Source organism: Salmo salar, chromosome 13 (assembly GCF_965601325.2).
Source record: "Salmo salar chromosome 13, fSalSal1, whole genome shotgun sequence".
Classification (NCBI taxonomy): Eukaryota; Metazoa; Chordata; class Actinopteri; order Salmoniformes; family Salmonidae; genus Salmo; species Salmo salar.
Genome location: NC_138303.1, coordinates 17,930,321 through 17,947,050, shown reverse-complemented (window position 1 = coordinate 17,947,050; position 16,730 = coordinate 17,930,321). Strand labels below are relative to the sequence as shown.

Below are 16,730 nucleotides of genomic sequence, written 5' to 3'. Positions count from 1 at the left end.
AATGTGTTGTATTGTAGATATGTTGTGGTAGTGTGTAATAATGTGTTGTATTGTACATATGTTGTGGTAGAGTAGTGTGTAATAATGTGTTGTATTGTAGATATGTGTTGGTAGTGTGTAATAATGTGTTGTATTGTAGATATGTTGTGGTAGTGTGTAGTAATGTGTTATACTGTAGATATGTTGTGGTAGTGTGTAATAATGTGTTATATTGTAGATATGTTGTGGTAGAGTAGTGTATAATAATGTGTTATACTGTAGATATGTTGTGGTAGTGTGTAATAATGTGTTATACTGTAGATATGTTGTTGTAGTGTGTAATAATGTGTTGTATTGTAGATATGTTGTGGTAGAGTAGTGTGTAATAATGTGTTATACTGTAGATATGTTGTTGTAGTGTGTAATAATGTGTGGTATTGTAGATATGTTGTGGTAGTGTGTAGTAATGTGTTGTATTGTAGATATGTTGTGGTAGAGTAGTGTGTAACAATGTGTTATATTGTAGATATGTTGTGGTAGTGTGTAGTAATGTGTTGTATTGTAGATATGTTGTGGTAGTGTGTAATAATGTGTTGTATTGTAGATATGTTGTGGTAGTGTGTAATAATGTGTTATATTGTAGATATGTTGTGGTAGAGTGTAATAATGTGTTATACTGTAGATATGTTGTGGTAGTGTGTAGTAATGTGTTGTATAGTAGATATGTTGTGGTAGTGTGTAATAATGTGTTATACTGTAGATATGTTGTGGTAGTGTGTAATAATGTGTTGTATAGTAGATATGTTGTGGTAGTGTGTAATAATGTGTTATATTGTAGATATGTTGTGGTAGAGTGTAATACTGTGTTATACTGTAGATATGTTGTGGTAGTGTGTAATAATGTGTTATATTGTAGATATGTTGTGGTAGTGTGTAATAATGTGTTATACTGTAGATATGTTGTGGTAGTGTGTAATAATGTGTTGTATAGTAGATATGTTGTGGTAGTGTGTAATAATGTGTTATATTGTAGATATGTTGTGGTAGTGTGTAATAATGTGTTGTATTGTAGATATGTTGTGGTAGTGTGTAATAATGTGTTATACTGTAGATATGTTGTGGTAGTGTGTAGTAATGTGTTGTATTGTAGATATGTTGTGGTAGTGTGTAATAATGTGTTGTATTGTAGATATGTTGTGGTAGTGTGTAATAATGTGTTATACTGTAGATATGTTGTGGTAGTGTGTAATAATGTGTTATATTGTAGATATGTTGTGGTAGAGTAGTGTATAATAATGTGTTATACTGTAGATATGTTGTGGTAGTGTGTAATAATGTGTTATACTGTAGATATGTTGTGGTAGTGTGTAATAATGTGTTGTATTGTAGATATGTTGTGGTAGAGTAGTGTGTAATAATGTGTTATACTGTAGATATGTTGTTGTAGTGTGTAATAATGTGTTGTATTGTAGATATGTTGTGGTAGTGTGTAGTAATGTGTTGTATTGTAGATATGTTGTGGTAGAGTAGTGTGTAATAATGTGCTATATTGTAGATATGTTGTGGTAGTGTGTAGTAATGTGTTGTATTGTAGATATGTTGTGGTAGTGTGTAATAATGTGTTGTATTGTAGATATGTTGTGGTAGTGTGTAATAATGTGTTATATTGTAGATATGTTGTGGTAGAGTGTAATAATGTGTTATACTGTAGATATGTTGTGGTAGTGTGTAGTAATGTGTTGTATAGTAGATATGTTGTGGTAGTGTGTAATAATGTGTTATACTGTAGATATGTTGTGGTAGTGTGTAATAATGTGTTGTATAGTAGATATGTTGTGGTAGTGTGTAATAATGTGTTATATTGTAGATATGTTGTGGTAGAGTGTAATACTGTGTTATACTGTAGATATGTTGTGGTAGTGTGTAATAATGTGTTATATTGTAGATATGTTGTGGTAGAGTGTAATACTGTGTTATACTGTAGATATGTTGTGGTAGTGTGTAATAATGTGTTATATAGTAGATATGTTGTGGTAGTGTGTAATAATGTGTTATATTGTAGATATGTTGTGGTAGTGTGTAATAATGTGTTGTATTGTAGATATGTTGTGGTAGTGTGTAATAATGTGTTATACTGTAGATATGTTGTGGTAGTGTGTAGTAATGTGTTGTATTGTAGATATGTTGTGGTAGTGTGTAATAATGTGTTGTATTGTAGATATGTTGTGGTAGCGTGTAATAATGTGTTGTATTGTAGATATGTTGTGGTAGTGTGTAATAATGTGTTATACTGTAGATATGTTGTGGTAGTGTGTAATAATGTGTTGTATTGTAGATATGTTGTGGTAGAGTAGTGTGTAATAATGTGTTATGCTGTAGATATGTTGTTGTAGTGTGTAATAATGTGTTGTATTGTAGATATGTTGTGGTAGTGTGTAATAATGTGTTGTATTGTAGATATGTTGTGGTAGAGTAGTGTGTAATAATGTGTTATACTGTAGATATGTTGTTGTAGTGTGTAATAATGTGTTGTGTTGTAGATATGTTGTGGTAGTGTGTAATAATGTGTTGTATTGTAGATATGTTGTGGTAGTGTGTAATAATGTGTTATACTGTAGATATGTTGTGGTAGTGTGTAATAATGTGTTATACTGTAGATATGTTGTGGTAGTGTGTAGTAATGTGTTATATTGTAGATATGTTGTGGTAGAGTAGTGTGTAATAATGTGTTGTATTGTAGATATGTTGTGGTAGTGTGTAATAATGTGTTGTATTGTAGATATGTTGTGGTAGTGTGTAATAATGTGTTGTATTGTAGATATGTTGTGGTAGAGTAGTGTGTAATAATGTGTTATGCTGTAGATATGTTGTTGTAGTGTGTAATAATGTGTTGTATTGTAGATATGTTGTGGTAGTGTGTAATAATGTGTTGTATTGTAGATATGTTGTGGTAGTGTGTAATAATGTGTTGTATAGTAGATATGTTGTGGTAGTGTGTAATAATGTGTTATATTGTAGATATGTTGTGGTAGTGTGTAATAATGTGTTATACTGTAGATATGTTGTGGTAGTGTGTAATAATGTGTTATATTGTAGATATGTTGTGGTAGTGTGTAATAATGTGTTATACTGTAGATATGTTGTGGTAGTGTGTAATAATGTGTTATATAGTAGATATGTTGTGGTAGTGTGTAATAATGTGTTATATGTAGATATGTTGTGGTAGTGTGTAATAATGTGTTGTTGTAGATATGTTGTGGTAGTGTGTAATAATGTGTTGTATTGTAGATATGTTGTGGTAGTGTGTAATAATGTGTTATACTGTAGATATGTTGTGGTAGTGTGTAGTAATGTGTTGTATTGTAGATATGTTGTGGTAGTGTGTAATAATGTGTTGTATTGTAGATATGTTGTGGTAGCGTGTAATAATGTGTTGTATTGTAGATATGTTGTGGTAGTGTGTAATAATGTGTTATACTGTAGATATGTTGTGGTAGTGTGTAATAATGTGTTGTATTGTAGATATGTTGTGGTAGAGTAGTGTGTAATAATGTGTTATGCTGTAGATATGTTGTTGTAGTGTGTAATAATGTGTTGTATTGTAGATATGTTGTGGTAGTGTGTAATAATGTGTTGTATTGTAGATATGTTGTGGTAGAGTAGTGTGTAATAATGTGTTATACTGTAGATATGTTGTTGTAGTGTGTAATAATGTGTTGTGTTGTAGATATGTTGTGGTAGTGTGTAATAATGTGTTGTATTGTAGATATGTTGTGGTAGTGTGTAATAATGTGTTATACTGTAGATATGTTGTGGTAGTGTGTAATAATGTGTTATACTGTAGATATGTTGTGGTAGTGTGTAGTAATGTGTTATATTGTAGATATGTTGTGGTAGAGTAGTGTGTAATAATGTGTTGTATTGTAGATATGTTGTGGTAGTGTGTAATAATGTGTTGTATTGTAGATATGTTGTGGTAGTGTGTAATAATGTGTTGTATTGTAGATATGTTGTGGTAGTGTGTAATAATGTGTTGTATTGTAGATATGTTGTGGTAGTGTGTAATAATGTGTTATACTGTAGATATGTTGTGGTAGTGTGTAATAATGTGTTGTATGTAGATATGTTGTGGTAGAGTAGTGTGTAATAATGTGTTATCTGTAGATATGTTGTTGTAGTGTGTAATAATGTGTTGTATTGTAGATATGTTGTGGTAGTGTGTAATAATGTGTTGTATTGTAGATATGTTGTGGTAGAGTAGTGTGTAATAATGTGTTATACTGTAGATATGTTGTTGTAGTGTGTAATAATGTGTTGTGTTGTAGATATGTTGTGGTAGTGTGTAATAATGTGTTGTATTGTAGATATGTTGTGGTAGTGTGTAATAATGTGTTATACTGTAGATATGTTGTGGTAGTGTGTAATAATGTGTTATACTGTAGATATGTTGTGGTAGTGTGTAGTAATGTGTTATATTGTAGATATGTTGTGGTAGAGTAGTGTGTAATAATGTGTTGTATTGTAGATATGTTGTGGTAGTGTGTAATAATGTGTTGTATTGTAGATATGTTGTGGTAGTGTGTAATAATGTGTTGTATTGTAGATATGTTGTGGTAGAGTAGTGTGTAATAATGTGTTATACTGTAGATATGTTGTTGTAGTGTGTAATAATGTGTTGTGTTGTAGATATGTTGTGGTAGTGTGTAATAATGTGTTGTATTGTAGATATGTTGTGGTAGGTAGTGTGTAATAATGTGTTATACTGTAGATATGTTGTGGTAGTGTGTAATAATGTGTTGTATAGTAGATATGTTGTGGTAGTGTGTAATAATGTGTTATATTGTAGATATGTTGTGGTAGAGTAGTGTGTAATAATGTGTTCTGTTATGTATTGTTTTATTGTATATAATTGTGATTGGACCCCAGGAAGAGTAGCTGCTGTCTTGGCACCAAGTAATGGGGATCCAGAATAAATATAAAACTGCAGGAGAGGAGAGGACAGGAGAGGATAGCAGAGGACAGGAGAGGACAGGACAGGAGAGGATAGCAGAGGACAGGAGAGGATAGCAGAGGACAGGAGAGGACAGGACAGGAGAGGATAGCAGAGGACAGGAGAGGATAGCAGAGGACAGGAGAGGATAGCAGAGGACAGGAGAGGACAGGAGAGGATAGCAGAGGACAGGAGAGGATAGCAGAGGACAGGAGAGGACAGGAGAGGATAGCAGAGGACAGGAGAGGATAGCAGAGGACAGGAGAGGAGAGGACAGGAGAGGATAGCAGAGGACAGGAGAGGATAGCAGAGGACAGGAGAGGATAGCAGAGGATAGCAGAGGACAGGAGAGGAGAGGACAGGAGAGGATAGCAGAGGACAGGAGAGGATATCAGAGGACAGGAGAGGACAGGACAGGAGAGGATAGCAGAGGACAGCAGAGGATAGCAGAGGACAGGAGAGGATAGCAAAGGACAGGAGAGGATAGCAGAGGACAGGAGAGGACAGGACAGGAGAGGATAGCAGAGGACAGGAGAGGACAGGACAGGAGAGGATAGCAGAGGACAGGAGAGGACAGGAGAGGATAGCAGAGGACAGGAGAGGATAGCAAAGGACAGGAGAGGACAGGAAAGGATAGCAGAGGACAGAAGAGGACAGGATAGCAGAGGACAGTATAGAATAGCAGAGGACAGGATAGGACAGGAGAGGATAGCAGAGGACAGGATAGGACAGGAGAGGAGAGTTAATGAAGGGCTTGGCTCAGAAAGTAGAACTCCCACATTTCCCATCAATGGTCTGAACAAGTGACATTTCTGATGTTTCAGTCAGAAGGGAAAGGAAGAGAGAGGGAAAGGAAGAGAGAGGGAAAGAGATTGGGGGTGAGAGAGAGAGAGAAAGAGAACTCTGTCAGAAGCAGCCAAAAACAGCCAGGTCAGCCCCTGAAACAAGCCCTGTGAAAACAGGAGAGCTGGAGGACGTTGGTTCTGCCCGTCGCACTCACTCCCATTCTCACGCAGTCTTCTAATGCTAGATTCCAATGAGAATAGCTGGGAAAAGGTGTGTTTATTTGTTTTTAAGTGTGTGTGTGTGTGTGTGTGTGTGTGTGTGTGTGTGTGTGTGTGTGTGTGTGTGTGTGTGTGTGTGTGTGTGTGTGTGTGTGTGTGTGTGTGTGTGTGTGTGTGTGTGTGTGTGTGTGCGGGTGCGGGTGCGTGTGTGTATACACTATTTCTTTATTGCAGAGCTACACTGTACAGTTCAAATATATAGCCTAACTGTTCCTTGAAACAAATTTTCCTGACACCAGTTGAAGCAGTTCTCAGCGGGTTGGGGCTGGAGAGGGAAACACAGCTGTAGCTGGGGGAGCCTGCTGGGTTCAGGCTGGGGGAGCCTGCTGGGTTCAGGCTGGGGGAGCCTGCTGGGTTCAGGCTGGGGGAGCCTGCTGGGTTCAGGCTGGGGGAGCCTGCTGGGTTAAGGGTGGGGGAGCCTGCTGGATTAAGGCTGGGGGAGCCTGCTGGGTTCAGGCTGGGGGAGCCTGCTGGGTTAAGGCTGGGGGAGCCTGCTGGGTTCAGGCTGGGGGAGCCTGCTGGGTTAAGGCTGGGGGAGCCTGCTGGGTTCAGGCTGGGGGAGCCTGCTGGGTTAAGGCTGGGGGAGCCTGCTGGGTTCAGGCTGGGGGAGCCTGCTGGGTTAAGGCTGGGGGAGCCTGCTGAGTTAAGGCTGGGGGAGCCTGCTGGGTTAAGGCTGGGGGAGCCAGCTGGGTTAAGGCTGGGGGAGCCTGCTGGGTTCAGGCTGGGGGAGCCTGCTGGGTTAAGGCTGGGGGAGCCTGCTGGGTTCAGGCTGGGGGAGCCTGCTGGGTTAAGGCTGGGGGAGCCTGCTGGGTTCAGGCTGGGGGAGCCTGATGGGTTCAGGCTAGGGCAGGAATAGGCCAGCGCAGCGCCTGTTATTATTGGGTCCTGTGGGAAGAAACGGCTGGGGAGAGTCGATTAGGCCTAGATTTATGCCTCTGACAGTGTGTGTGTGTGTGTGTGTGTGTGTGTGTGTGTGTGTGTGTGTGTGTGTGTGTGTGTGTGTGTGTGTGTGTGTGTGTGTGTGTGTGTGGTGTGTGTGTGTGTGTGTGTGTGTGTTGCTTGCTGCTATCGATGGGTAATGGATCAGTCCTCAGTGGACTTTAACTTTACAGATCCTGTCTCTCACTGAGCCTGTGATAAGAGTAAAACACCAGTCAGGTGGCTCCCGAGTGGCACAGTGGTCTAGGGCACTGCATCTCAATGCTAGAGGCGTCACTACAGACCCTGGTTCGATTCCAGGCTGTATCACAACCAGCCGTGATTGGGAGTCCCATAGGGCGGCGCACAATTGGCCCAGCGTCGTCTGGGTTAGGGTTTGGCCGGGGTAAGCCGTCATTGTAAATAATAATGTGTTCTTAACTGACTTGCCTAGTTAAATAAAGGTTAAATAAAATATAAATAAAAGGACCCTGTATAAAACCTGGTTAAATCCTGCCACTAAGTGGAGAAGTTAAGTATTGCAAGAAAAGCCATGGGTGTATTTACAGTAGTGTAAATGCACGCACGCACGTACACACACACACACACACACACACACACGGCTATTTAAGGAAAGAGCAGCTCAGGCCAGGGAAACCCCGCAGAAAATCCAGGAATTAAAATAAGATATAAAAGAGATAAAGTGTGTGGGGTCCTTAGACAGGCACACAGACAGGTGTGCCCATACAAGTGCCTGTATGATGGTGCTGTGTCTGTTCCTTCTCACTTCTGACAGACATAACACACTCTGGCAGCTCTGTACCACACCAGGAAACTGGGGAGTTACACCCCCCACACACACAGTAATATGCAATACAGGGAGCACTACTCTTTCACTAGGCTTTCACACCGGCCAGATGGTTCAATTCTACACATTTGGGTAAGATCTGTCAGTCCTGTTGTAAAGGATACGAGAGAGAGAGAGAGAGAGAGAGAGAGAGAGAGAGAGAGAGAGAGAGAGAGAGAGAGAGAGAGAGAGAGAAAGAAAGACAGCCACACAGAGAGAGAGACACAGAGACACAGAGACAGAGAGATAGAGAGAGAGAGAGAGAGAGAGAGAGACAGACAGACAGAGAGAGAGACAGATAACTTCCACAAAGCTGTGAACGATCTGAGAGACAAGGCAAGAAGACCATTCTATGCCATCAAAAAGAACATAAAATTCTAAAAATACTTGAGTCAGTTATAGAACCCATTGCCCTTTATGGTTGTGAGGTCTGGGGTCCGCTCACCAACCAAGAATTCACAAAATGGGACAAATTCCAAATTGAGACTCTGCATGCAGAATTCTGCAAAAATATCATCCGTGTAGAAAGTAGAACACCAAATAATGCATGCAGAGCCGATAGCCGCTAATTATCACAATCCAGAAAAGAGACGTTAAATTCTACAACCACCTAAAAGGAAGCGGTTCCCAAACCTTCCATAACAAAGCCATCACCTAAAGAGAGATGAACCTGGAGAAGAGTCCCCTAAGCAAGCTGGTCCAGGGGCTCTGTTCACAAACAGACCCCACAGAGCCCCAGGACAGCAACACAATTAGACCCAAACAAATCATGAGAAAGCAAAAAGATAATTACTTGACACATTGGAAACAATTAACAAAAAAAACAGAGCAAACTAGAATGCTATTTGGCCCTAAACAGAGAGTACACAGTGGCAGAATACCTGACCACTTTGACTGACCCAAACTTAAGGAAAGCTTTGACTATGAACAGACTCAGTGAGCATAACCTTGCTATTGAGAAAGGCTGGCGTAGGCAGACCTGGCTCTCAAGAGAAGACAGGCTATGTGCACACTACCCACAAAATGAGGTGGAAACTGAGCTGCACTTCGTAACCTCCTGCCAAATGTATGACCATATTAGAGTCACATATTTCACTCAGAATACACAGATCCACAAAGAATTTGAAAACAAACCCAATTTTGATAAACTCCCATATCTACTGGGTGAATTACAACAGTGTGCCATCACAGCAGCAAGATTTGTGACCTGTTGCCACAAGAAAAGGTCAACCAGTGAAGAACAAACACCATTGTAAATACAACCCATATTCATGTTTATTTATTTTCCCTTTTGTACCTTAACCATTTGTACATCGTTACAACACTGTATATATACATAATATGACATTTGTAATGTCTTTATTCTTTTGGAACTTCTGTGAGTGTAATGTTTACTGTTCATTTTTATTGTTTATTTCACTTTTGTATATAATCTTCCTCACTTGCTTTGGCAATGTTAACATATGTTTCCTATGCCAATAAAGCCTCTTGAATTAAATTGAATTGAATTGAGAGAGAGACAGAGACGGATTTAAACAGCTTCGTTGGGATCATGCTCTCCCCCCAATTACACAAACTGAGCACCCCCAACTGAACCTTTCCACAAAGACACTCAGTGAGCGCAATAGGAACTCAACTTAAAGAAAATATGATAAACAAAACATATGGTGCTAATTGACTTAATACAACTGAAGAGCTGACTTAATACAACAGAAAAGCTGACTTAATACAACTGAAGAGCTGACTTAATACAACTGAAGAGCTGACTTAATACAACAGAAAAGCTGACTTAATGCAACTGAAGAGCTGACTTAATACAACTGAAGAGCTGACTTAATACAACTGAAGAGCTGACTTAATACAACAGAAAAGCTGACTTAATGCAACTGAAGAGCTGACTTAATACAACTGAAGAGCTGACTTAATACAACTGAAGAGCTGACCTAATACAACTGAAGTGCTGACTTAATACAACTGAAGAGCTGACTTAATACAACTGAAGAGCTGACTTAATACAACTGAAGAGCTGACTTAATACAACTGAAGAGCTGACTTAATACAACTGAAGTGCTGACTTAATGCAACTGAAGAGCTGACTTAATGCAACTGAAGAGAGCTGACTTAATACAACTGAATAGCTGACTTAATACAACTGAAGAGCTGACTTAATACAACTGAAGAGCTGACTTAATACAACTGAATAGCTGACTTAATACAACTGAAGAGCTGACTTAATGCAACGGAAGAGCTGACTTAATACAACTGAATAGCTGACTTAATACAACTGAAGAGCTGACTTAATACAACTGAAGAGCTGACTTAATACAACTGAAGAGCTGCGGGAACCCCCCCTCCCCCTCCCCCACCCTCTTGACTACACTAAGGATTGAAAAAGCCCCTCTCTGCCCTCTATCCTGTTTAAAACAGAAAATAAAAGGTGAGGAGAAAATTGAGGCATTTACTATCTGGCCAAAAACTAAACAGGGCAGGTCATTTAAAGGAGAGTAATGGGTGCAGTAATGAAAGGTGGTTGAGCTAGTTTCCTTTGGAGCTAATTAAATTAACGAAGAGTAGCACCCTCTTAATACAAACCGGCCTTGCATAGACACACACACACACACTTCACTCCACTAACGATGACAAGTGTACCACCACCAATACCTAACCCCTCACTCACAAGTTAAGTAAGGTACTTGTTAGCATGGACCCTATTTGCATTCCTCTGCATTTTCACTCTTCAGCTATTCAGTCTTTCGTTCTTCACATTAGTTCTACAAAATAACTTGATAGGTCTAATCTAAATTGCACTGGTAATGCTGATCAGTATAAATCAGCTCTGACGTTAGATGTCTATAGCTGCACAGAATGAATGAGGATACCTTGTTGATAACTACTATTATAAGCATGTTTAAAATACTGTAAGCACATGCACACACAACCCATCTCCGCATCAGAGGGTAGAGAAACAAAGGAACCCAACAATCCCCCTCTTCTCTCAATCAGGGCGGTCGCTGTGTTTTCACTCATTAATCATAGATTCATATTCATCCAAACAAACTCTGTTTTTCTACCCAAGAAAAACACCCCGTCTCCCACCCAGTCTCCCCCTCTCTCTCCACCCCTCGCCTTACCTCCCCCTCTCTCCCATCACCCTCTCCCCACTTTCTCCTTCACTCTACGCTAGCGGCTGATAAGCTGAAATCCAGTTATAAATAGCACACACTCTCTCACACACGGTTGGGTATAAACAGGAACCATTACTCACCCTCTATACTCACCGCATGGCTAGGTCCCCACACACACACACACACACAGTCTCTCTCGCTCACACACACACACAGTCTCTCTTGCTCACACACACTCACACATAGCGTCCTAGCGTGGGCCTGAAACCCCACGCTACTCTCTAACTAAATCCCCACGACAACCAAACACCCAGCGCGGGCGGATGTCCCATCAGCTACCTGGGCAGCAAGAGGTGTGACGTAGTAAGCCAACAGGCCCCAGAAGTGTGTACACACACACACACACACACACACACACACACACACACACACACACACACACACACACACACACACACACACACACACACACACACACACACACACACACACACACACACACACACACCCTCTCTGACAGAGAGGCAGAGAAATTAAAGGCTAAGAAGATTTAGGTGTTAAAAATAAACAAGACCTGGACTGAGGAGCATGGAGCAACCTATTCCTGTCCAGGGCCTGGACTGAGGAGCATGGAGCAACCTATTCCTGTCCAGGGCCTGGACTGAGGAGCATGGAGCAACCTATTCCTGTCCAGGGCCTGGACTGAGGAGCATGGAGCAACCTATTCCTGTCCAGGGCCTGGACTGAGGAGCATGGAGCAACCTATTCCTGTCCAAGACCTGGACTGTGTGAGCAAGTTTGTACATGCATGTGAAAATGTGTGAGTGCGTGCGTATGTTTATGCATTCCTGAGACCTTGTGTATTTTTAAGCAATGTATATTTTAAGTATAGTATGTATATTTTGTTAGAAATGTCTATTTTAAGTATAGTATGTGTATTTTTAAGCAATGTATATTTTAAGTAGAGTATGTGTATTTTGTTAGTAATGTCTATTTTAAGTATAGTATGTGTATTTTTAAGCAATGTATATTTTAAGTAGAGTATGTGTATTTTTAAGCAATGTATATTTTAAGTAGAGTATGTGTATTTTGTTAGTAATGTCTATTTTAAGTATAGTATGTGTATTTTTAAGCAATGTATATTTTAAGTATAGTATGTATATTTTGTTAGTAATGTCTATTTTAAGCATAGTATGTGAATTTTTAAGCAATGTATATTTTAAGTAGAGTATGTGTATTTTGTTAGTAATGTCTATTTTAACTATGGTATGTGTATTTTGTTAGTAATGTATATTTTTAGCTATAGTATGTGTATTTTGTTAGTAATGTATATTTTAAGAATAGTATGTGTATTTTGTTAGTAATGTATATTTTAAGTATAGTATGTGTATTTTGATAGTAATCAATGATTACATCAGCCCATGAATGACATGATGATGGTGAACACAGACAGAGACAATGGTGCACGGTTGGTCAGGGTGTTAGAGAGTAAGGCTGAGCATTACCACTAATTAAAAACAAAAAAATAAGTTAAGTGATAATAGACATTGGTCCGAAGCCGAAAAATAAAGGAAATTCACATGAGCACCACAGTGCCTATTCCACCCATGCTCTACCAAGGTTTTCCAGCACACAGTTCTGACCTACTACAGTAGCTTTGTTGGTATTGTACTTCATACTATGTGTAGGCAGGTTGCTTAGGATTCAAACCTTCTTAAACAGACTAATTTATACTCTTAGAGGAGGTGCTTCCACAATAATGGGATTTGTACCACATACAAGGTAAAGTATTGGATTCTCTTCACACACAACAATAAGACATTATCCCATTACACCACCTTTTCATGTTTTTTTTATTAAATTAAAGCAAGCTTTGCTTTTATACTTACAAGACCATCAAGTGTGATTGAGCTGTTTTGTCTTGTAGTAATGTGGAGCATGCCTGTATTTCCTTAAACCTTTATTTTTAGCAAAACATGTAATTGAAAAAACAAAACATAACATTTTTTGGGGTGAGTAGGTGCCCAGCATAACAACAGGTGGTGGTGTATTGGACACAATAGCTCAGAAACATAGAGCCCGTCTAGATTCCTGATTTCTGTAACTGTTAGTTTACCTGTGTAATATTGAATTAAGCTTAGAACCACTAGTGTTTTGAACATGGTCCTGTTTTATCAATTTCTGTGCTGATCAATGGACAGTTTATTACCTCTGTCAAAATAATATGTAGCTTAAATAGTGTTTGTACTTGTATTTATTGTTGTAGTAAAGATGGCGGCGCAACAATAATACACATTTACAATAGGCCTATATCAAAAAATAAATACAGCCAAACTATACTGAACAAAATATAAAATGCAACATGTAACAATTTCTAAAGATTTTACTCAGTTCATATACAGTGGGGGGAAAAAGTATTTGATCCCCTGATGATTTTGTACGTTTGCCCACTTACAAAGAAATGATCAGTCTATAATTTTAATAGTAGGTTTATTTGAACAGTGAGAGACAGAATAACAACAAAAAAATCCAGAAAAACACATGTCAAAAATGTTATAAAATGATTAGCATTTTAATGAGGGAAATAAGTATTTGACCCCTCTGCAAAATATGACTTAGTACTTGGTGGCAAAACCCTTGTTGGCAATCACAGAGGTCAGACATTTCTTGTAGTTGGCCATCAGGTTTGCACACATCTCAGGAGGGATTTTGTCCCACTCCTCTTTCCAGATCTTCTCCAAGTCATTAAGGTTTCGAGGCTGACGTTTGGCAACTTGAACCTTCAGCTCCCTCCACAGATCTTCTATGGGATTAAGGTCTGGAGACTGGCTAGGCCACGCCAGGACCTTAATGTGTTTCTTCTTGAGCCACTCCTTTGTTGCCTTGGCCGTGTGTTTTGGGTCATTGTCATGCTGGAATAGCCATCCACGACCAATTTTCAATGCCCTGGCTGAGGGAAGGAGGTTCTCACCCAAGATTTGACAGTACATGGCCCCGTCCTTTGATGCAGTGAAGTTGTCCTGTCCCCTTAGCAGAAAAACACCCCCAAAGCATAATGTTTCCACCTCCATGTTTGACGGTGGAGATGGTGTTCTTGGGGTCATAGGCGGCATTCCTCCTCCTCCAAACACGGCGAGTTGAGTTGATGTCAAAGAGCTCCATTTTGGTCTCATCTGACCACAACACTTTCACCCAGTTGTCCTCTGAGTCATTCATATATTCATTGGCAAACTTCAGACGGGCATGTATATGTATTCTTGAGCAGGGGGACCTTGCGGGCGCTGCAGGATTTCAGTCCTTCACGGCATAGTGTGTTACCAATTGGTTTCTTGGTGACTATGGTCCCAGCTGCCTTGAGATCATTGACAAGATCCTCCCGTGTAGTTCTGGGCTGATCCCTCATCTTTCTCATGATCATTGCAACTCCACGAGGTGAGATCTTGCATGGAGCCCCAGGCCGAGGGATATTGACAGTTCTTTTGTGTTTCGTCCATTTGCGAATAATCACACCAAATGTTGTCACCTTCTCACCAAGCTGCTTGGCGATGGTCTTGTAGCCCATTCCAGCCTTGTGTAGGTCTACAATCTTGTCCCTGACATCCTTGGAGAGCTCTTTGGTCTTGGCCATGGTGGAGAGTTTGGAATCTGATTGATTGATTGCTTCTGTGGACATGTCTTTTTTTACAGGTAACAAGCTGCGGTTAGGAGCACTCCCTTTAAGAGTGTGCTCTTAATCTCAGCTCGTTACCTGTATAAAAGACACCTGGGAGCCAGAAATCTTTCTGATTGAGAGGGGGTCAAATACTTATTTCCCTCAATAAAATGCAAATCAATTTATAACATTTATGACATGTGTTTTTCTGGATATTTTTGTTGTTATTCTGTCTCTCACTGTTCAAATAAACCTACCATTAAAATTATAGACTGATCCTTTCTTTGTCAGTGGGCAAATGTACAAAATCATCAGGGGATCAAATACTTTTTTCCCCTACTGTAAGGAATTCAGTCAATTGAATTAAATTAATTATGCCCAAATTTATGGATTTCACATGACTGGCAGGGGTGCAGCCATGGCATAGGCCCACCCACTTGGCAGCCAGGCCCACCCACTGGGAAGCCAGGCCCAGCCAATCAGAATGAGTTTTCCCTACAAAAGGGCTTTATTACAGACAGAAATACTCCTCAGCACCCCCCTCAGACGATCCCGCAGGTGAAGAAGCCGGATGTGGAGGTCCTGGGCTTGCGTGGTTACACGTGGTCTGCGGTTGTGAGACCGATTGGACGTTCTGACAAATTCTCTGTAACGACATTGGAGGCAGCTTATGGGAGAGAAATTAACATTGAATTCTCTGGCAACAGCTCTGGTGGAAATTCCTACAGTCAGCATGCCAATTGCATGCTCCCTCAAAACTTGAGACATCTGTGGCATTGTGTTGTGTGACAACTGCACATTTTAAAGTGCTGTTTTTTTGTCCCAAGCACAAGGTGCATCTGTGTAATGATCATGCTGTTTGATCAGCTTCTTGATATGCCACACCTGTCAGGTGGAATGATTGTCTTGACAAAGGATAAAATGCTCACCAACATGAATGCAAACAAATTTGTGCACAGAATTTGAGAGAAATACACTTTTTGTGTGTATGGAAAATTTCTGGTACTTTTTATTTCAGCTCATGAAACATGGGACCAAGACTTTATTTTTTATTTCTTTAACTTTATTTATAGATTTCCAGATATAACAACAAAAACAGTACAACTTCAACCCCTCATTCTCCCATCCATCCATCCACCCATCCATCCCCTCCACTCCCTCCAAACCACCCACCACCACGCACATGCTTTTTCAGTTCTGCCTACACATTTTCTATAGGATTGAAGTCAGGGCTTTGTGATGGCCACTCTAATACCTTGACTGTGTTGTCCTTAAGCCATTTAGCCACAACTTTGGAAGTATGCTTGGGGTCACTGTCCATTTGGAAGACCTATTTTCTACCATGCTTTAACTTCTTGACTGATATCTTGAGATGTTGCTTCAATATATCCACATACATTTCCTCCCTTATGATGCCATCTATTTTGTGAAGTGCACCAGTCCCTCCTGCAGCAAAGCACCCCCACAACATGATGCTGCCACCCCCGTGCTTCACGGTTGGGATGGTTTTCTTTGGTTTGGAAGCCTCTCCCTTTTTCCTCCAAACATAATGGTCATTATGGCCAAACAGTTCTATTTTTGTTTCATCAGACCAGAGGACATTTCTCCAAAAAGTGCGATCTTTGTCGCCATGTGCAGTTGCAAACCGTAGTCTGGCTTTTTTATGGCGGTTTTGGAGCAGTGGCTTCTTCCTTGCTGAGTGGCCTTTCAGGTTATGTCGATATAGGACACATTTTACTGCGATTATAGATGCTTTTGTACCTGTTTCCTCCAGCATCTTCACAAGATCCATTGCTGTTGTTCTGGGATTGATTTGCACTTTTCACACCAAAGTATGTTCATCTCTAGGAGACAGAACGCGTCTCCTTCCTGAGCGGTATGACAGCTGCGTGATCACATGGTGTTTGTACTTGCGTACTATTGTTTGTACAGATGAACGTGGTACCTTCAGGCGTTTGGAAATTGCTCCCAAGGATGAACCAGACTTAGGGAGGTCTACAATTGTTTTTCTGAGGTCTTGGCTGATTTATTTTGATTTTCCTATGATGTCAAACAAAGAAGCACTGAGTTTGAAGGTAGGTCTTGAAATACACCCACAGGTACACCTCCAATTTACTCAATTGATGTCAATTAGCCTAACAGAAGCTTCTAAAGT

General features: G+C 40.1%; 1 protein-coding gene across 1 annotated transcript in view; it reads right to left on the bottom strand.

Annotated features, from left to right (window-relative positions):
- Positions 1 to 16,730, bottom strand: part of LOC145850454 (uncharacterized) — a 63,959-nt gene that overhangs the window by 3,970 nt on the left and 43,259 nt on the right. The window contains exon 4 of the mRNA XM_082959687.1: positions 6,270 to 6,918. Within this exon, the coding sequence (XP_082815813.1) occupies positions 6,270 to 6,918 (649 nt within the window). The remainder of the gene's footprint in view (positions 1 to 6,269; positions 6,919 to 16,730) is intronic.